General features: G+C 45.5%; 1 protein-coding gene across 13 annotated transcripts; it reads right to left on the bottom strand.

Moving 5' to 3' along the window:
* Nucleotides 1–4,906: 4,906 nt before the first annotated feature.
* Nucleotides 4,907–20,861, bottom strand: SF1 (splicing factor 1). Of its 13 annotated transcripts, none has more exons than XM_083590833.1 (13): nt 20,314–20,857; nt 18,033–18,179; nt 13,253–13,328; nt 10,560–10,712; nt 9,839–9,928; nt 9,116–9,299; nt 8,829–8,944; nt 8,635–8,742; nt 8,020–8,200; nt 7,290–7,566; nt 6,998–7,054; nt 6,731–6,889; nt 4,907–6,218 (listed from the first exon to the last, which is right to left on the bottom strand). In XM_083590833.1, exons 1-13 carry the CDS (start codon nt 20,789–20,791, stop codon nt 5,875–5,877), a joined length of 2,370 nt encoding a protein of 789 aa, XP_083446959.1. In that variant the 5' UTR covers nt 20,792–20,857; the 3' UTR covers nt 4,907–5,874. The 13 variants fall into 13 exon arrangements, with proteins under 13 accessions (XP_083446959.1, XP_083446964.1, XP_083446965.1 ...); XM_083590838.1 differs by having other exon boundaries at nt 18,033–18,161; XM_083590839.1 differs by having other exon boundaries at nt 6,727–6,889; nt 20,314–20,856.
* Between the last annotated feature and the right edge of the window lie 1,412 nt (nt 20,862–22,273).

Genomic DNA, 22,273 nt, shown 5'->3' with positions numbered 1-22,273 from the left:
CCACTTGCTTAGTTTACGTTGTTATTGTAGTTTTTGAGTCATTGTATTGCTTTTATGAACTACTTGCAATATATAAAATCTAAATTATTTTTTTAAGGTGTCTTTTTCCCAAGCCATGAGGAGTCATATTTAGATCTTCTGCACCTATCAGATCTCAAGCACAAGACTGTGTCCAGTTTCATATGCTACACTTTTAACAAGGATAATTTGCAAACCACATCAGATCCAGAGGCGGCCAGTGAAGATGGCGAGATGGGCATGGAAACAAGTTATGTGAGGAAAGGGTGTTGAGAACCAGTGACCTAGTTGGGGGTGGGCTCTCTCCCTGGCTGGGGGGTCAACAAGCAGAGGCTGTGCCACCATCCGTTCTAGCTCTGGGTTCTCTGCACTGACCAAAGGTTGAACTAGATGGGCTTCAGGAACCCGTCGGACTCTTATGACTTTCTGCATCTGTGCTATGGCATCAAACCCACCAATGCCACACCTGTTCACACCTGGAAACATTTTTGGGCACTAATAAATGCCTCGCTATCCCAAGAGAAAGAGGAGCTGATGCAAGGGACAATTAACAGCACACAACACCCGGGCCAGGGAAATGGCCGTGATGTTAAGGACAACAGGCAGCCTCCTCTCGTGAAAGGGGAGTGGCCAGCTCTTCTCATCCCTTGCAAAGCTAATGGCTCTTGCTCACCTTTCCACCCCAGACATTGTCCTGGTTGGCACAGGTGCACTTTGCTCACCTCCTGCTGTGCAAGGCATCCCAAATTTAGCTGGGGCTGAGCTTGAAGAAGTAACAGGATTATGACACCTGGCGCCTGCAGCCAGAGAAGGTGGGGGCTGTAGCCTGCTCTTGACTTTCCTTTATTGGATCTAGCTGATGAGATGAGGTCTCCGAGACTGACCAGCTGATCAGCCAAGCCAGCCAGCCAGCTCCTGCTTCTCCTTGCAGTATCGGGGGCATATCTGCATTGATGCAGGATGAACACAGGGAGGGGTGGCATGCACGGCGCTTGGGTTGTCTTCACAGCAGGTGCGATGGCGTCATCTGCGGCACTTGCCAGTGCCATGAACTTGGAGGATTTGGAGGAGAAGGCCTGGTCTGTCGGTAACCAGGCCAGGAACAGCCAGTCACCTTCATAGCTGATGAGGGATGTGAGCCCAGGTCTAGCCTACTGTTGAGCTTCCTAAATTGTAGAAGGAAAGACACTTTCACCAGCCCCAGAGCCCAAAGACACAGGAGCACATCAAGACCACTGTCTGGATCAACCGCAAACCTCAGATTTTTGCCCATGTTATCCATGGTGCCAATATAAAATTCCCCCATTGCTCATTTCTAATAATGTCAAAAGCCACATTGCCCCAAGTAATACTTTAGATCAGGAAGGCAGTGTGTGTTTGTGTGGTTGAATTTTGAAGCATCCCCCAGTGAGGTGTCCAGACCTATTTTTTGCAAATAAAACTTTAGCTCCTTATTCAGGGTGCTCCCTCTGCTTGTTGAATGCTTCAGTCCCATCAAACTGTGCCTAAGATCACAGCAGTAGTCATGACTAAGGTTTGCTTCGAAAAGATTGGTGAGCCTTGCGCCCTAGTAGTTTGGGTCCCACTGAAATGAACTATTGAAAGGCTGGCCTTCCCTAAGTTGTCCCGTTCATTTAAACGAGAACTAAGCACAACTATGATAGGGACGCGGGTGGTGCTGTGGGTTAAACCACAGAGCCTAGGGCTTGCCGATCAAGTCGGCGGTTTGAATCCCTGCGACGGGGTGAGCTCCCGTTGCTCGGTCCCTGCTCCTGCCAACTTAGCAGTTTGAAAGCACGTCAAAGTGCAAGTAGATAAATAGGTTCCGCTCCGGCGGAAAGGTAAACGTCGTTTTCGTGCACTGCTCTGGTTCGCCAGAAGCGGCTTAGTCATGCTGGCCACATGCTGGCCGCTGTATGCCGGCTCCCTCGGCCAGTAAAGCAAGATGAGTGCCGCAACCCCAGCGTCGGTCACGACTGGACCTAATGGTCAGGGGTCCCTTTACCTTTAAGCACAACTAACTTAAGTCTGGATCCAACCCACTGAGCCTTCACTGCCAGAGCTAGCTAGGGAAAAATTCCAGTGGGCAGGAAGCCCAGTGTCTCAAGTCCTCCCTCCCTCCCAGATTATGCAAAACAAGCATTATGCTGCAAATCTGCATAATTTATACAAAACTCAGCATTTTGGGACAGTTGCTCTAAAAGCAGACACCTAGCCCCCACTTCAACCACTTGGAAGATGGGGAGAAAGAGAGCAGCTCTGCCTACCAAGAATCTCAGCTTTAAGTAATGTGTGTTACCTTAAGCTTTACAATAGTTGGCAGGATGAATCATTTGCCTCTGACCGGCATGTTGTTTAAAATGAAGATTTCAATACCTCTGGGAACTGTGCACATGTAGATTTGCCAACTGAGGAAAACCTTGATGAGCACCTGGTAAAGTGGGCATGAAAATTGTGCCATTATCAGTCATTACAACAGTACCTGCCTCTTTTTGATGCTACAGACTAGTGTAGCTTCTTCTCTGGGAGCAGTATTCTTTATGCTTACATAAATAAACATGGCAGTATCTTAGAAAGTCTGAGGAGGACCAGAAATAAGGAGTGGCAGGGGGAGCAGAAGTAAAGAAAAATAGGACTCAAGCACTCAGCAACCTTGTTACCCCCATACTGTCAGAGTAAGTTATGCAAAATTTGCTTACACAGCAAAACCTATTACACTGACAGTACTACACCGAGATGGCCTGAAAAGTTAATGGGCACGAATTGGGGGTGGGGGGGTACTGAAAAGCAACTGGTTTTCAAACTTCTGCTGGTTAAGCATTACTTGGTCCGAGAGTTCAGTATTTCTCTGCACATTCAGAGTCCAGTTTCAGTCCCCAGTAGATAACGTTGACTCTGCGGTGTGAATCTCACAACCACCCACCTCAAAAGGTGACAGGCCATTAGGTGAACTGCTTCTTTCAAGCTCTAGGAGCTTTCAGATGGGAACTTGAATCTTATATCAGATGCATGAAGCAGTTAAAGAGCAAAGCAAGGAGTGAGCTGCATGCCATGAGGCTTCGCCCAAAGGTCAGGCATAAAGCTAGAGAGCATTGGGTGACTTGGCTGGAGATGAAACCTGATCGGTTTAGAAGCCTACACAAGCCCTTAAGGACTGCAGACCCTCACAAGCCATGCCTGCCCGACCCATCTGACTTGGAGGGCAGATTCTTCTGCACAGGTGTGCAGAATCACATTTAAGCCCATTTTCTGTAACCCTAGTGTCAGCTTTAAGGCAGGTCCCCATCAAGATAGCAAATGGGCCACAAAATCTGCATCACAATTTTTTTACAATTCTCTCTATGGTTTGATCCTGGAATTTGATTTTTTGTCTTCTAGGAACAAATAGAAACTGTATTCAAGGCCTCCCTTACAGAGGGGTTGATCTCACACAATTATGTAACCACATGGCTGCTGCAGCCAGGATTTGGCAGAACACTAGACAACCTGGGTAGCTTGGAGCAAACTGTCTCCATAGGAAAGTCTGGCCACACCTGTGCAGATTCCCATTTAAGAGCAAAGTGTGGATTCCAGGACACTTATGGGTGTTTTATCTCCTGTGCATTTTTAACCTGCTTGGGAGGTAAGCTACCTCTCAACTCCTGTGCTTGGGTGGAAGACACCCCCCACCAATACGACAGCAACGGCTCCCCAGCTCAGCTCCCTGGGTTTGTTTCTTCCCCATATCCCAACAAAGTTTCTTTCCAGGATTATATTAAAGTACACAATGGGAAGAGGAAGTGGTTTACAATACTCCCATTTGCAACTCAGAATTGACAAGAGAGCAGTCATCTAGTTATGAAATAGGAGTGTCTTGCAGTTGGCTTAATACCACCTTAAGCCACCTAAATAAATGTTAAATATGCCAGTGCTTTTCTCCTAATTGATATTCTGACCCTCATATGCAGACTGGAAACAGGGTGGGGAGATCTTTATATTCATGGGGGAACAGTAGCGGCAAGTGTACAGCCAAACAGCTTTGCCAGTTCTTAACCAAGATGTCTCTTTCCAAGTAAAGTCTGGGGGTGGGGGGGCAGTGGGAGAGAAAGGAGGAACACAGCATCCCAACAGTGAACAAAAATGGTGGGCATGCATCACCATTTTTAGCATCCCTCGCAACTGGCTTTAACTGCCGTCTCTGTGCAGTGTAAATGCTGTTAAACGGCTGATTAATACGGGGACACCAGCATACTCCTTAAGCCTCAGAACAGAATGTTCTTGCTTGGAGCACTTTTGTATTCAGGTGACGCACAAAGACACCAACAGCAAATTGAATGGGTGGAAACGCTGCAGGAATCTGTTGTGGAGAGGACAGACTTCACACTCGCTGGAGCCACCGTAGCAGCAGTAGCAGAGGGGACTGCTCAAAAGGGCCCCACTGCCTCAGATGCTACACACACACACCAGCCACTGGCAGGCATTAATGAGCTAGCCAGAAGGCCTCAAGCCTGTCCAAAGTTGTAACTCTGTTTTAGAGGAAGTGAAATCCGTAAAAGGAGAGGGAAACCACGCCAACACATTCAGGCAGATCAAGGAGATTTGTAATTTCAAAGATGAAATTGACTGGACCGTCCACATGCTTCTACTAGTGGACAAGAACAGCAACTGGCAAGAGTGGGAGTTGACAGTGGATGAGGGCCATTTGGTAGAACTTTTCCAAGCAGAAATGACTCACTGATAACTCCCAGTAGCATACGGGGGAAGAGCCCTCTGGCTCAGTAGAGTATTCTCAGGACACATCTAGCTGATGTTGTAGAACTTGGCCCCCACCTACTGGCAGCAGCAAACACCCGAAACAGAATCCTCTGCTCCCCCCACCCTTTAAAGTAAAGGGATGCACAACAATAACTATTTTAAAAGCTGCATTTAATTGGAACCTCCCTTTCACTGCTCTTTTACTCTTACACAAAAAGCAATTAAGAAAATGGTTACAGGAGATCGAATGAAGCATTTGTACACACATCATTGTCAACAAAAATCATTCAATCTAGGGGCGGGTCCACCCCAAACCACAAAACACTCAAGGCATGTAAAAAGAAAAGAAAGGAGTTTCTAGGCAGATGGACAATATCAAAATGGACTTCAAAGGAGATGAAGATGCCCTCTCAATTGTGACTTCATCTTAACTACTCGATGGGAGTAGGGGAGAGGGCCTAAAGCCCCCACTCCCAGTTTCAGAGGAAGGCCCACCCTGTGAAGTCTGCCTTTCCTTTGCTATGGAGAAAAGGGGAGAAAACTGGCACTCCCCATATCAACTGCAGTGCATGCGACGTCCAGCTTCAGAGAAAGAAATCTACGGAAATAATCCATTTGCTTCTTTAACTCTACTGACAAGACTTTTCCGTGATGGGAGATACATGTGGCCATGGAAAACTTGTGTCTCTTAGATGAGGTTAAAAATCTAATTCTGTAAGAACTTAAAATGAACAAAAACCACTGTCCCACCCCAGAGGGCAAGGCAGGTAGAGCTGCATCTAAACACAGAAGGGGCCTTGCCACCGCTGCTACCACCATGGCTATACCTGGCAGTTTCACAGGACTTTCCCAAACTTTAGGATGGTGGTGCAGACCTCACTTTGTGGGATGGGGGGAAGAGACTCAGCACTAGTGTCCTGATGGGCAAGTTCTGCTACTGAAGTACACCAGTCAGTCATCAAAAAAGGATTCTGACAAGAGTCACACACCTCTCTAAGTACAGAGTAAGGAGGGGGAAGAGGAACACACACTCCTCATGTGTTCCTGGCTGGGTTTCAGAAGTCTCCCCTCCAGCTCCTGGCTCCAGATTGGCAAGAAAAAATTGTATAGAAAAACCATTCTTCAGTTCTGTGGTGGGGGTGGTGGGGGAGCAGGGGGCATGCCAAACGGTGGCAAGGCTGGCACGCCAACCCCCATCATGGTGACAAAATTAGTAGGGTCCATGGGAGGCGGAGGAGGGGGAGGGGCGTACATCATGCCCGCGGAGCCAGGCGGCGGGGGCGGGGGAGGAGGCGGGGCCCCGGGCGGAAGCGGAGGCTGGACCCCTGGAGGCAAAGGCACCATGGAGGGGCTGCCTTGCATCTGCGGGCCCCCCGTAGAAGTTGCCACCGCCGCCGCTCCCTGCTGCTGCTGCCATGGAGGGATGGCCCCGGTGCCAGCGCTCGTGGTGGTGGTGGTCGTCGTATCTAGGATTTAAAACACCAAGTGGTCACCCCAAGAGCTCAGAGCCAAGCTGCTCCCCCCCCGCCCCGCATCAAGCAGGGAAATGGCCGGTCCGACCTTCTCCAAAGAGGAAAAAGACCCAGCCCATCAATAATCAACCCATAGCTAGGATACTGCTCCAATCCCCACTGACCAAGGCGATTCCCTCCTGATTTAAGATATGCCAGCTTTTCTGCACACTTTCGCCCCAAAATTTGGCCAATGTAAGGAGAAGTCAGGCCCTGGAGGGAGAGGGGTGGCCAATTGAGGAACCTCCTGAGGAGCCAAGCTCAGATAAACATGTAGCTGCAAATCAAGGGGGAAAGAGGCTTCTTGCAGGTGCTGAAGGCCAGGCTAGAGGTCAACAACTTCCCCCAAGTGCAAGCAAGGCACAGGAAGAGAGAGGGAAGAACTGGCCGGTGGCCACCAACCCACGTTTAGCTTGCCCAGAGGCAGGTCACAGAGGTGCAAAATTAAAAGAAGTGCTCTTACTCACTTTGCTGCCATGGCAAGGGAGTACTGCTGCTGGGAGGCGGGGGTGGAGGCTGCTGCTGCTGCTGCCATGGGGGAAGAGGACCAGAGGGAGGCGGGGGAGGCTGACCACTGGGCGGAGGGGGCGGAGGGGGCATCATACCCATCGGTGGCGGCATCATACCTGCAAGGTCAGAGCCAGAAAGAGAGTTAAGTAGAACCGGGTAACACCCACACACATGCTTTGTGTGCCCCCACCTCAATTTGAAAAAGAAACAAACAGGTTGCTCACCTTTTCCTTGGAGGCGATAGACCCCAGAGCCCACTGGCGCATTGCCCAGGTACTGATCTTAAGGGAATGAGAGACCATAGCTTTAGCAACAGTTGGAATTGATAAGCTCCACCAGCCCAGGTCATCATGACAAAGTCAGCCACCAGCAAAAATAAACAAGACTGGGCTATGGAAGGGCAAGGCTCATCAGCCCATGAGGCTGTACTGAGGTTGATCCTACCCATTCCCAAGATCGCCAAGGCTCACCCCCCCTCTTCAGTAGGCTCCCCGTGGTGTTCTGGATTGTACTTACCCATGTGATGGGGCCCGGGGGGACCGTGAGGATGTGGTCCCTGGTTCATTGGTGGGTTGTGAGGCTGCATCCAAGGTGGAGGACCGTTGGGGTTGTGCTGCATTGGGTGACCCCCATGTCCTCCCATATTTGACATGTGGTGGGGGAAATTGTGAGGGCCACCAGGCCCTCCAGGTCCCCCTCCTCCTCCTCCACCGCCTCCACCTCCGCCACCACCATGCATGCCATGGAAGGGCCTGTTTTCAGAGGGACCAGAGTTCATCCATGGCGGGCGGTTCTAGGAGAGAGATGGAAACGAGCAGTTATTCCAGTGAGGTAAGAACAAGCAAGGAAGATCACAGGCCATGTACACTCTGCACTAGAAGTGAATTGCCCATCGGTCAGTGCAAAGTATCAAAATCCTAACCCCTGTCCAAGGGGAATATCTGCTCACCCTTCACCACAGGATTATGAAATTTCAGCAAGCAGTGCTCAAGTGTTTTAAAACTTACCTTTGCAGCCATGCCAAAATTAACGACACCCTCACCCGTCCAAGGATGTTACACTTTTTACTTCCACATAACACAAACAGTCTTCCTGGACCACAACAAACTCTTCTGATGTCCTGCCAGGCACACTGGCTCAATTCAATCCTATTATTCCTTTTCGAAAGACTTGAAGAATCTACTCCCATGACTTCCAATCTGCCCTCACCAAGACCTTCTACCTAGAGAAGCCCATGACTACTCACAGGAGGTGGCTGGTTGTTTCCTGGCCCCGAAGGTCTTGGACCACTTGGCAGTGGTGGATTGGAAGGTCCCGAAGATGATCCCACCGATGCTGGGACAGGAGCTTCTCCCAACTCAGCCATCAAAGACAGGTATTCCTTGTCCATGCGTGCTTTATCCTGGGCTGACTGGGGGTCTCCAGGCCTGGAAGGAGAAAGACAGTTACTGGAGGCTCTGTGCCAGACAGAGGCCAAGATCCCAACTGCAATATCGAAAACACCCAAGTCCTGAGTTGGACAGTAATCCTCCCCTCCTAGCCAATTATGGGTATCATCACTTCTACCAGAAGCTATTTAAGGCACCCATAGAATTGTAGAGTTGGAAGAGACCACAAGGGTCATCTAATTCAACCCCCTGCACTGCAGTAATCTTTTTGCTCAATGTGGGGATTGAACCCACAGCCCTGAGATTGAGTCTCATGCTCTACCGAGTGAGCTATTCCAGGGATAAAACACCCACATTAAATCTTCACACTTCAGAGGAAGCAGATGCTCACACCTTGTCACAGGCATGATGCCCTGCTCCTCACTCTGGAGCACAAGCAGTGCCATTTTCAGGCCTTCTCAGCTGAGGCTTACCGGGCAAATTTGCAATCTGATGCAATGTGGCCAGCTCCTCCACACTTGGTACACACAGTGGTGTTGGTGATGCTGCGAGTCTCAGTGTTTTGCCATGGACGCAGAATTCTGAAGTGGGACAGTAATAAGAAAAGATTGGTAACTGACCCAAGCTCCTTTCCAGTGGGCGAAATTGGGCACTGACCAATACGCACCTGTTGTCATCTTCACGCAGTGTCCCATTTAGGCGGGCCAGTTCCCGCAGCTGCATCTTGCGCAGATCATTCTGGTCCTCTGGAGTTTCAATGCCTTGCTTCAGAATGTTACGGATCTAGAAGAGGAGAGGAGTGCATGTTGCTCTATCATTAAGATTGGATCACTGGTCGGATTGGATTACTATGGTCCTTCCAGGGGCATGCAGGAAACTTCCAAAACACCCACCAATGCATGAGACAGGGAGGATCGCACAGTGTTTTGTTGCTTGGCCCTCTGTGTCCTTTACCTGTTCCACTGCCTTCTTCACATTCTCCATGGTGTTAGCTGTGACCAAAGCATGAAGTGGCTCATCCTCACCAGGCAGCATCTGGCCATCTTTCCGGCCCACCTTCCCTTCTTTCACAGACCCTTTGCCTCTGATCATAATCTTAGCATTGCACTCCTTCTCAATGTTCTTCAATGTGTTCCCTCTAGAATGGGGAGAACCCAAATCCAAGAGTTGAAATCAACAGCCAACACTCTGAGTGTCTTCAAAAGAGAAAAGGCACTCCCACCACTAACAGCTTCAGAAACAAACAAACAAACAAACAACTAGGAGCCTATCTTGCAATCTTGAGGGCAGGGGGAATAAATTTCAGTGATAAGGAAACAACCTAGCTAAAGGAACCTAATCCTATTGCTACTGTACAAGGTTTACAAAACAGGTTCCAAGGATCAGCCTTGCCTCATAATTAAAGTCTTAATCATTCAGGAAATATTGTGGGGAGAAACAGAAAATTTACAGTATGCCTGCTGAATTTACTAAGGATCAATAATGACACATTAAACTAGACATTTTATCTGATCAGAGGAAAAACTTCACGAGCTAAAGCAATTCTCACATATCCAACATTCTACATCGCTACCCCTTGACATCAAGACCATTTCCCAAAACCTTCCCATGATTCTGGACTTGTCACTTCTCAACTTTTAATTATCCACCCTCCATGGAAGAAACACATGCTCTTACCTGGGTCCAATCAGAAGCCCAACGAAGTTAATCTCAGGATATTCATCCTGTGGGATCATCACCTTATCACTCACTCGAGTTGCTGGAGGTCTGCAAAGGATTAGACAGCAAGTGTCATGCGTGGTTGTCCCCAACAACAAACCCCTGCCAAGCTCAAACTGACAACCCTTGAAAACAATTCAAAACAAAAAGGCCCTGGGATAGCACCAGTTGAGAGGCCATAATCAGTTCATTTATTTTATTAAAAATGCTATTACTACTTGTTTAAAAAAAAACCCCTCAAAGTAGTTATTGAGCAAATGATTCTACAATGGCTGCTAATTTTGATAAAATACAAAGCAGACCACCTAAGATTTTTAGACACCCTGTTGAGAGTGCCCCCACCTTTCGGGATCTGGTGAGTGAGAATGCAGAGCAGGGTCTCCTCAGCTGCACTGCCTCACCTTCTGAGCTCTCCTCTTTGTTAACTTGTAAGATATCCAGATGTGTTTAGGTGACTGCCGAAGACCTTTCAATTCTTTGTTTTAACGGTATTTGACTGACTATAATGTCATTTGCTGAGTCTTCTTAAGAAATATCTTTTACTCAGTTTTGATTTATGTGAAATGCTGCTAAGCAAGCTCAAAGTGACTGTGAGGCAAGCTAGATCCATTTCAAGTAATAGGCTGGGCAAGAAAGAAGCTACCCCTAACCCCAAACTTGTCTTTCTCCCCCAGTTTACTTGTAATCAGCTGGTGGCTTGAAGTCTGGGTTGAGCGCCACCATCTCTGTTATCAGGTTGTGCCTCTCCTCTTCCAGTTTCTTGCGTGTACGGAATTCACGGGTGTTCAAACGCTTCCCCTCGCTATTGTAAATTGGTTCAGGGGAAGGAGACCTGCAGAGGAACAATCTCCAGTTATTTCTCATGCAACTGAACCCTTGAGGCTATTTATTAAGTACAGGCTTCCCCTCAACTCTAGCACAATTTAGAAAAATAAAATGAAATAAGAGACCACAGGAAAGGAAGGTGTAAACTCACTCATGCCCATTAATGCCTCATGGACAAGGCGGCTGTAGCAAACCACTGCCTGCTACCAGGAAGAAAAAAACTGGGGTATTTTATTGGGTAAGGAGGGGTGCAGAAAAGGGAGTGGGGTCACACACAGCCATGACAACAGCTCTGCCATGAGTGTGCCTGTTGTTAAAAAAGGGGAGGGGGGCAGGGAAGATGGAGAAAGTTGATTCACACAAAGAACAAACTTTCCAACTTCATTATTCCATGGAGGCAAACAATTAGAAAGAACCCTGGTGCAGGAGGTAAATCAATAAAGAATTATTCATGTTAACCCTGGACTTTTTAACATCAGAAAAGTAACAAGACAGGTTAAGCTTCTATCAAACCCTTTCTGGCAATACAAATTATGTCTATTTCACTGGCACCACGTGGACGGGTCAAGGCTTCTGTCCTGGCTTTACCTCCATTTTGCTGGCTGCATCAAGGCCGACTGAACCTGTTTACTGTGTTTAAGAGTTAGAGAACTGGGGTGGGTACAAGTTCAACAAGCCCACCCTTCTCATGCCACAGTCTGGGCCTGTAAACCGCTAGAGACAGACCTGCTTTCTCCATGTAGTTTAGATGCCCAGAGGTTCTAACAAATAAAAATGTTATAACTAAAATTAAAAAGAGTCAGTTTGATTTATCACAGCTGCACTTGCGGTAAAAAAGCCACACTCTTAGAATTCTGCTTAAGTTTATGGATCTTTTTCCAAACATATTGAAATAAAAATTTAGAGTTAGCTGCAAGAAGGGAAGAGATATTGGTCATGTTATCAAAAAAATACATCCTTGAAGTAATCAGAAACCTAAACCTTGGGATTTTAGTTAGACAATCTTTCTTTCTAGTTGGTTAAAGGATTGATTAGAGCCAGTTGATCCCAATGTCTTCTCAGCCTGAAGTGAATCATCAACACAAGAATATGAAATAAAAAGGTCAGATTTTGTAAGGAGTGATCACATCTAAATTACACCTCCGTTTCTAGGACCTGAGAAGGCTTAACAGTCCCAAAGCAATGTGAACAATTTTATCTCCCCCAGTCAGCATTCACTAATAAGTTTAAAATAAACCCATTCACTAGCTGAGTAGATCCTTTTAAACACAAAGACATGGGTAATTAATAAATTGATGGTTCCAAGATTAAACCTTCAGGAAAAGTTTAACGCTGAATGTATCTAATAGCTTCATGCCTTTAGTAAGAGCTGTCTTTCTGCAAGCAAGTGAGGTAATTCACTTTTACTATATGTTAATGGCATCATGTATTTTAGCCAGTATGGTCTCAGTTCAAGAACATCTTATGTATACATGACAGTAACTGCAGCCCCCACTCCCACCCCACATTCTGTATTAACCTTCTGTTACATTAAGACCCAACACCTCATGTTACTCTTCTAAAGCACAAAAATAAGGCATATAAATCTGCTCCCACCAAGAATGAGTTCACCTGTCAAGTTTAACCCAAAGCCCATTATGGGAGTCCAAAAGGTATTCCTCAACTGTACTTTTAAAACTAAAATAGGCAATATCAGGCCCCAAGAACTAGAGCTGAAAGCTCTTTTCTTTTGCAAGGCATCCAAAACTACTAGCAGCCTCACCATGTTTATGTACGGTCCCAAATAACTGTTTCAGTTGGGCCAAATTTAAGGGGAAAGTGTATTCCACTTCAAGAACAAGAATTAGTTTACAAGTTGTGCAACATGCTATAACACAACAATTTCCTGATTATACCTTCTGATAAAGAAATTAATGTTTACAAGCCAATTTAAAAACGAATCAAACACAGAAGTTATTTTGTTGGATGACACTGAAAGCCCAACAAAACCACAGGTGTCCAATTCGGCATACTGCAGGTGCAGTACTGCTTGGGCCCCAAATCCCAAGATATTGGCCAATGCTGTGTAGTAGCTGCTACCAAAGAAATTGGTTAGTACCCATCTGGTTTAAAAACCATGCTCAGCCACCACTTGAAAAGTACTGTAAAATCAGCTGTCAGAAAAAGTTTCCAGGCTGCTCAGACTCAGTGACTGTGCTGAGGATTCCTCAGTGTGAACCTGCGAGAAAAACCTCTGGACACTTGCCCAAGATCAGCACTGAACAGGTTAAAATTAGTTGGCCACCATGTATGTATCTTTTTCTTAGGTCGGGTTAAATAATTGCAAACTACAGACTTAGAAATCCTCAAGCAAGGATGGAACCTTTATCCCTTTCTGGTTTTACCTTCCCTAGCAAGTAAGATCTCAGCTACCATCTCTGCCAAATTAGACCACTGAAGACATTTCATTAGGAAGAAATTGCATTGAACTGACATTATGATGCCACCAAAAAATTATTGAAAAAGGTAAAAAATGTTACTGTCAGCTGGTTAAAACTGTTTCCCAACCTGTCCTCAGGGTTAGGGGGGATGCCCAGGTCTCCTGTGCGCAGTTTACGAGTCAGGTCTTCTATCTGCAGTTGCACTGGAAGAAACCAGGTTAGGAAAGAAAAAAGGATGGAAAAAAAGACAATGTTACCAAAAAACATCTCAAATCTCAACATCAAAGCATGAAGAACTGGAGAATTTGCAAGGGATGACTGATACTTCATCAATATAAAGATCAGGAGACCCTACAATGTTATTTCAGTCAAATATGTTCATCAGGATTCCAGAACAGTCCCTCATTATTTCTAGCAAGTATTCAAAAAACATTACACATCAGGAAGCAAAGCATTCATCTGAGAGTTAGCAAAAAATAAAATAAAATATCTAATCTTTGTGAATCTTATTTCCAGCCTACTGAAAGATAATCATCCCAACTTTCTATAATTGGCATTGGACAAAGACTTCTAGGAGGAAGCATGGCCATCACCAATGCTCACTTCTTTTAAAACATCAGAACCATCTTGCTTTGTTATGAATGCATTGGTCAATCTAAGATGGAACTTTGAAACTGCACAGATCATACCCGATTAGCAGATGTTGTCTCTTTCTTGAGATTCTGTCATATTGGCCATGCTTCTGCATGTATTATGTAACCCTTTGCTAACTAGCAAACACTAAACACTGAACTGCATAATTAAAGGAAAGCATGCTTTAATTTTCTGGTTATCCAATACTGCACAAAGACAACCGAACACCCGGTACTAACAGATGTCAAACATGTACCAGTCGATTTTTACACCCAGAATAAAAAAAATATTTACTCTGGTTCATCCAACATAGCGCAAGGATTAGTATTTGCTCAACTAGTGAAGAGTATCAAAGGCAGAGCAGCAACTGGTTTGGGATTCAGAACCGAAGCCCCTTGTTGAAGCAGCTTTGTTCAAGTCTCCCAGACATCGGTCAGGCTACAATGGAGGAAATGGTTTGTAGACTGCGAGCCAAATCACTACTAAGCAAAGGTACACCCACACCCATATTAATAAGAGACTCCTTATACATGTAACAGAACATAGAAGATGCAGATAATCCAGGCTTGACAAAACCTATCTCCAGGGCGCAGCAGGCCTGGTGAGAGAAGGCCACTCAACACCACACAACCCAGCTTCTCATGAATTGCTGAGATCTTAGAGGAGGCCTCTATTTCATGCTGAGCTTTGGAGGTGGAAAAGGGTTTCTGTATACAGGAGAGGGAGGGCTGCTCTCCATGTTGCACTGAGCTTTGGGAAAAACAAAAGCAGCCACTTCTGCTTGCTCCAAAGCCTAATATGATGAGACACCATCAATCCCTCTTTCCATAGGCCTCTGGCACACAAAGGGGGGGGGGGAGAGACAAGCACAAATAATGCTGGCTATGGAGCCATGTCAAATTGGGAGATTCCCCTGAAATAACTGAGAGTAACTTTGGAAGATGCTATAAAGAGCCAAAACACAAGCCAATGAATTGAAGCTGGATTTGAGTCAGTAAGCTGAAGCTGAATCCTCAAGAAGCAGACCCATACTTTGGGGTCAGGTAAACTGCTGGATTGTCACTGGAGGTTCAGGTGGCCTTGGTGGCTAGGAATGCCTAATTCCAGCTTTGGCTGGTGCACAGCTATGACCCCTTTTAGGCTGAGATGAATTAACCACTGCACTCCATGCTCCAATAACTTCCAGACTGAATTATTGCAATGCACTCTACTGTGTCTGCCCCCTTAAAGATGACTAAAAAACTTCAACTGGTCCAAAATGCAGTGACCATATTGCTGGCTAGAGTTCCATTTAGAATGCACATAATCCCTCTCTTTAAAGAGCTGAATTGGTTGCCCAATTCAAGATGCTCACATTAGCATTTTAAAGCCTTAAAGAGTTTTGGCCCCCCAATTTTGCAAGACCACCCCCTTCCCTAAAGATGCTCTCAGGTGTTGTGTTCAGCAAACGGAGGCCCTCTTGGTAGTTCCACCACCCTCAGAAGTTCAGACATGATGGCCCTGATGAGGTAGTTCTCTGTAGCAGCCCCTAAGTTGTGGAATTTCCTTCTCAGAGATGTGTCTGGCACCTTCACTGTATATCTTTTGTTGTCCCCTGAAAATGCACCTCTTTACCCTGGCCTTTGACGCCCAAGATAAAATAATAGAATGAGCCCTAAATACATTTAATTGTAAACTATCTTAACTGATTTTAATATTGTATTTTTATATTATTGTGACATCCCTTAAAATTAAATCCAACAATGCCAGAAAATGCAACTAGCTGTCAGTTTCTCCAGCCACAATCTTACAAATGAGGTATTAGGTGGTTGAGCTTTGTACATACATCAAAATATAATGCATTCCATGTGTGAGCCAAAACCAACAGAAAAATTGGTACTAAAAGATTTCCTTCATTATTTTAGGCATTGGCAAACCTTATCTAATCAATAATTGAAAACATCTAGATTCTTCAGTTGATGTTAAACGTGAAAACAAATGTGGGGCTGAAACACTATTGGACATTAAATATTATGTTATGGAGACATGAGAGAACTGAAGGAACAAATATGTTATTTACTGGTGATCACACAAGACATATTATGAACATCATTTGTGTGTCACCAAGGCTTCTCAATGTGGATTATAACTGAGAAAGCCTGCAGTCCTTAGCAAATACATTTCCAAGAATGCAGAAAACAGCCTAAAGTTCATCAGCCAATTTTTCTCCTCCAGGCCAGGCAGTGTCTAGCTCTACTGTAGAATCTCTCAAACTTTGTTCCCACTTATTTATCTTAAGTAAGAGACATGAAAAACCTTCAACAAGCTCTAATCTCCAGTTACTTCTTCGTGTTTGATCTCCTTGAAGTAAACATAATTTGAAAAGGTTCAAGAAAATCAATCACCTGTTGAAATCAATAGAGTTGACCATGGCGAAGCTCAGAACACGTTGGAACTTATTTCCAGAGCTTGCTCAAAAGCAAAGCTTTGTTTTTTTAAAATTGTTTTTCCTTTACTGAAACGCTGTAATAATATGTTTTTTTGACACCGGTATTTCATCTCTCACATTAACGGTATATTAATAGTATATTCTCTTTCACATAAAAGGAGCCTTCCTCACTCCCTTATTACAGATGTGCATGTACCTTTGTGATAGTATTTAGGCTCAATAAAGGTCACACGTTCCTCTGCCTCTTTACCTAGTTTTGTTGTGGACTACAAGGCCCATCTTCACCATACCAGTTAGTTAAGCAAGTGGAGCACTCGTATCTTCGCATAGACTGAGAATTCTGACCCAATTCTATCCATTTACAGACAGAGCTGTTTGTTAGCAGAGTCTGACAGAGCTGCTCAATTACATATCAGAATTTATTTTTAATGCATTTCTAAACCAAATGGTTCAACAGCAGGGCTGCTCTCTTTGATCATTTCAAGCCAACCATTCTTTCGCCCACATCGATTCTCTACCAGATCTGTAAAAACTATTAAATTAGTACCAAGTTACTGTTAATAAGAATATAAGGTAGGGATCAGGTAGTGTAGCTTGGTTAAGCAAAGCCTAAGTAGAGGTAAATTAAAAATAAATAAAAAAACAACTTCAGAAATGTTAAGAAAACTGACTCTTCAGGAATGCAGTGCAGAGCACAAGGTAACAACCAGCTTTTCCAACTTGCATTAAGTGGCACACCTTTTCAATACAGAAACTTTGACCGACTCAAGAGAGAATATTCTGCACTGTATAAACATTGACTTAACCTTGAAAATTATGCAAGCCTTTAGAGCAGTAAAGCAGCTCTCAGCAGTATTATGGATAGCTATACATTATATATCAAAATTCTCAGTGATTTATGCATAAGAAAGGAGTTAAAGCTTATTGTGCAATCCTAATGAGATGAACAGTTATTAAATGGCCTTATGTTCAGGGGAAAACCTTGGTTTATTGAGAAGGCAAGGACTGTAGCATGTAATGTAACACCAGAGCACACTAGAATGATTTCAGTCGGAGTACTGATCAACAGTCACAAATAAACAGTCACACCACATTTCTCAATACAAATAATGCAAATAACATTCTCTGTTCCACATACAATACAGTATCATTTGTCACTCCCCAGTTTTCACAGTTAACAGTTCCAACATCATGATTCCCACAGAACCGAACAGTGTCTCTTTCCCAGCAATTGTGTACGTGAGTACAGATCCACAAACTAACCTAGCGAAGCCCACCCATCAAAAATCAGAAGTTAGGGGGCTCTCCCTGCTTTTGAGTGGCATCAACAATCTTCACCACCTTGGAGTATCAATTTTAGCTTTAAAGAATTAGCATAGCAACATAAGAGAAAGTCAGAAGGGAACCATGGTTAGGTTAGTTTACAATATTCCACTGCAAAAGAGGTACTTGCTTCCAACAATACAGCTTGAAAAGGGACTCTTAGTGTTCTCTGTTAGCAGGGAGTCTGTGAAGCTAATAAGAGACCCTCCTGATTAGATTTTAATGGCCAATTAAGTAAATGTCAGCAAGTTTCATTCCCCAGCACCTCAAAGGACTTTAGCTTTTCTACTGTGCCTGTGGAGGACACTCTTTCACCCAAACAGTACAAGGAGCTAGGATGGCGCACAATTCACTCTGAGCAGAGACATGAATATTCATCTATTTTAAGAAATGAAAACAAGGCTGGAACAACTTGAGCCCTTAAAAGCACAATTTTTAAATGCCTCAGACGCACACAACCAAAAATAGTGTCTGGATAGTACTGACATGAACAAATGAAAACAGGAAAAGAACGAGTATTTACCTATATAAGCTCTCTCTTGTTCACGGGTAAGCCCAGGAGGGATAACTGTGGGCATTCCAGGGATGACAGTCTTCTGGTCCATGGTATCTTGGTTCCATCTGCTCCTCTTCCTCTTTTTATTGGGAAAATCTGCAGACAGATAGGTTTCTTTAAAGGAACAGTTAATATGTGTCAAAGTTCAATTTGGCTTTAAGATAGCCTTAGTTAGCATTGTTCAAGTTCCCCACCATGGCATATTATTATTATTATTATTATTACCCCACCCTTTACTATCAGGTCCCAGGGGGGTTACAGCAATTTAAAATTCATTATTAAAAACAATTTTAACAGAACAAATTAGTTCTGTGAGTATAGGGTGGTATACAAATTTTATTATTCTTATTCTTATTAATAATAATAATAAGTAGTAGAAGTCGTGGAAAGAGTGACAACATCCTGAAAGCATATCACAAGCGCCCACAGAGTAACAAAACCATCTCTATTCTTTCAATGATCAAGCTCCCACAAAGATAAAATGGACAATGGGGTCTCTTGCAATCTGGGAACCAACTCTTTAGTTCCTTTGGATTTCAAAGTCATTTCAGTTTAGGCATGCTGTGTCTCTTGAGCAAGCCTTTTCTTCTTTTTATAACTTGGCTAATGCCTGTGGCTTTTAGGTGAGCATGCAGTTAATTAATCTTACTAAAGACTCCAAAAAGAAAGCAAGAATTACATGCCCTTTCAACATTAATAAACAATTCAAAGTCAAACTGCGAAGTACAGTAATATATTCTCAGAGATGAAACTGTTGCGAAGGTAAGAAAAAATTATTGGTAAGATAGTTCAAAAAGGGATACAGAAACACCACACAAAGTAGCCTTGCCCCCCAGATTATGGACACAATGCTACTACAGTACTATTTAGTTCTAGATCAGCAAACATTTGGAACATGAGGGCCTACTACTTATTTCTCCACATACCCTGGTACATATCTCAAGTAATTTGCTTAATTATTAAACAGTATTTGCACCAAATGAAGCACTGCAAAATTACATGAATGACAGTTCCTTCAGATGTGTAACATTTTCCACAGAATTACAATCTACTTACAAGACTTTTTGTCTTATTCCAAGATTTTGAAAATGATTTTTCCTGGAGAACATTAAAATCAGGGTAAAATTAACTGCCCTTAAAAACGATGAGTTAGAAAAACAGAAGCTTTATTACACAATTCTTTAACAGTCCTACAGCTAGGCTGCATTTTGTCCATCCTTATCCACAGGGAAACGTCAGCTCTTTCAAAGGCACCAACAGACCAGATTACACACCTCCCTTAAACCCTGTCCACTGTTTAACTAGAAACCTCTCTCAAACCATAATTAGCACATTATATTTGTTTTTATAACACACTGATTCTTCTCCCCTACCCCCCATTTTAACCTCACAACAATCCTGAGAGGTAGGTTGATCAGTCCAAGGCCACCCAGTGAGCTTGGAAATTTGAAACTTGGGTGTTCCCAATCCTATTAACAGTAATAAAGCCACACCAGCATTTTATTATTCGTTCCTCTTTCATTCAATCCACTCCAACAATCCTTCTCTAGCTCCCTGTGTTTAATGTCACGCTTACTAGAATCATGTTTGTAAACATAACACGAAGGAAATGAGATGAAAGGGAGTTCAAAATCCCTCTATCTGGCTTCATCGGTGACATCTGGTTAAGTTCTCTGATGTGCAGCTAGCTCTTTATGAGTTAAACTTGGTTTTTCTTTTAAATTGAGTTATTACATTGACCAGAAACCCTAACCTATGCCTGTAACAGGAACATAAAAATCCCTAAAATAAGGAGCACTGAAACCACCATTAGAAGCTGCAGAGGAACCACGTGGCAATCCTACCCCGAAGGGCCACGTCGCCTGTTTTACACACAGCCTGGTGTGGCGGCTCAGGAGAGTGTCTTTTTGGAGAGACCGGCGATCAGCCTCTGGGCCCGCTCCTCCTCCGGAGCGATCTCGGGACCGTCACTTTCTCACACCCCTCTAGCCCAACCTAGCAGGGTTGCTGTGATGGCAAAGGATGCCTCTCGAGCCAGTCTCTCCCCCTGTGCGTTTGACCTGCTTCGCGGGGCTATAGCATGGAGACGGGGGAGGAAGTGTCCTCCCCTCCATTCTCAACCTAGCCTACTTCAAAGAGAAAGAGGGCCTCTTGGACAGCGAGGCATTAATACCAACAGCGATCAAATAATAGTAATAAAACGTTAGGCGGCGCTGGCGGCCGCGTGCCATCCCTCCCTCCGACTTGCCTTGGTTCCCGGCCCCGGCCTGTCCGCCCTCGTCCTGCTGCTGGAGGTGGTGGAGGTGCTGCGGGCCTTGCGGCGGAGGCTGCTGCTGCTCCAGGCCCAGCGGGGGCTGCGGCGGGGGCGAGGGGAAGCGGTACTGGCTATACTGGGCCTGTTGAGCCTGCTGCTGCTGCTGGGCCGGCGGTGGCGGCGGCGGGGGCTGCTGCTGCTGGGGAGGCGGCTGGGGCTGCTGCGGTGGTGGTGGCGGCGGAGGAGGAGGCGGCGGCGGTGGCGGCGGGAGGGCGGCGAAGGGGAAGGCGGCGGCCGCCATGAGGCTGGGGATGGCGGGCTGAGGCTGGGCCTGCGCGGGGCCCGGCGGCGGCGGTGGAGGCGGGGGCCCTTGCATGACCAGGCCCGGCGGAGGCAGCGGGTAGCCGGCCTTGCCCGGCGGCGGGGGCGGGTGGAGCTTCCCCAGCGGCGTCGCGTTCGCTCCAGTCGCCATAGACGGAAAGACACACGCAATGGCGCCTGCCGCGATTTCGCGAACCTTCCACGCCAAAGTCTCCCCTCACAAAGGCGGGAGGCGGCGATTGGTTGCAGGACCCGTCCTTCGCGCTCCCGCGCACCACCCCGTTGGCGAAGGTTCGTGTCGCTCAGCCCGCGCCGTGAGGCGATTGGAAGAAGGGCGCGTTCGCGGGAAAGGGATTGGCAGGAAGGCAACGGAAAGGCAGGACTGAAGTGGATTGGGTCTTTTGGTTGTCGCTCAGCTATAAACCGGGCCGTCGTGGTCATGGATTGGCTGTGAAGCACGGTGGGCGGGAAACGTAGCTGAAAAGTGGGAGACTCGAAACTGCGAGGAACTCTGATTGGTTGTACTTGAGCCCCCCCTCCCCCCGCCTCTCGGGTTACTACGCTTTCTGCGTTTGCGGGAAGGACGTTAAGAAGGCATGACGTCAAGGAGCTCGTTATCTGTCATTGGATAACAGTTTAAGGTAGCCGGGGTGGGGTGAACCTTTGGTTCAGAGTGTTTATTAGCAAGGAGCTGAAGCGGCTCACTTGCCCAGCGCAGAGGCTTATGGGAAAGCAGGAGTTTGAGCCTGCGGGGTTCTCAAAGGATTCTGGGAGTGGCTTAATTTTAAAAACCCAACTTCATTCAGTGGAATATGTCTGTATTTGTATAAATTTCAGGATTGGGGAACTTCCAGGCCAAGAGCCCCACGGGGCCCACTAGGCTGTTTTGGGGACACCCAACTGCCCTGCACCTCACGTCATTCATGCCTTCCATGATGTCATACATGCCCATGTGGGAAAGGACAGTGCTTCAAAGGAAGAATTGGGTGGGGGAAGACCCTCCTGTCAATCATATGGCCATTTTATTTATAATCCTATTTATACACTGCTATTCATTTAAAAAAGAAGAAAATTTTACAACAATGGCACATGAAACCATACAATAAAAACCATATTTAAAAAGTTAGAAATCCACTAACTTATGCAAAGGTGTATTCTTAATTGCCTGCATAAACCTGATGGCACAGAAAAGCAGGCATTCAGAACTTGAAACAGATGTCTGCTGAATCTCTGTTGGCAGAGAATTCCACAGTACTGGGCCGTTTCTTATTGTTGGCAGATGAGACTTACCAACTCAGAAATGAACTGATAGTATGCAAATAAAGGCCCCTCATCTGTGCCAATGGGTCAGTGATATGCAAATGACTGTAGCCAATCGTAAGGGATCTCGTAAATCTCTGGGATGTAATTTACATGTAAGCCGCCCAGAGTGGCTGGGGAAACCCAGCCAGATGGGCGGCGTATAAATAATAAAATTGTTATGTGTCCTATGCCAGCCTTACTATTGATCACCTGAACAGGGGCTGCCTCTTGACTGAGGACCTGTCATATTTTTTTTTGGCAACACACTCAGATGGTGTGGGTGGTATCATGGCCACCCCTAGGCTGGCAGACCTGCATGTTCATTACCCCT

Source organism: Podarcis filfolensis (genome assembly GCF_964270895.1).
Source record: "Podarcis filfolensis genome assembly, chromosome: 16".
Classification (NCBI taxonomy): Eukaryota; Metazoa; Chordata; class Lepidosauria; order Squamata; family Lacertidae; genus Podarcis; species Podarcis filfolensis.
The sequence above is the reverse complement of the archived record's forward strand: the minus strand, read 5'-3'. Positions and strand labels throughout refer to the sequence as shown.

Excerpts from the sequence above, each read along its gene's own strand:
- SF1 (XM_083590833.1), bottom strand. The coding sequence starts at position 20,791 with ATGGCGACTGGAGCGAACGCGACGCCGCTGGGGAAGCTCCACCCGCCC. Across the intron at positions 8,743-8,828 it reads CTGCGTGAAGATGACAACAG|AATTCTGCGTCCATGGCAAA; the intron begins GTGCGTATTGGT and ends GTCCCACTTCAG. Across the intron at positions 6,890-6,997 it reads CTATCGCCTCCAAGGAAAAG|GTATGATGCCGCCACCGATG; the intron begins GTGAGCAACCTG and ends CTGACCTTGCAG.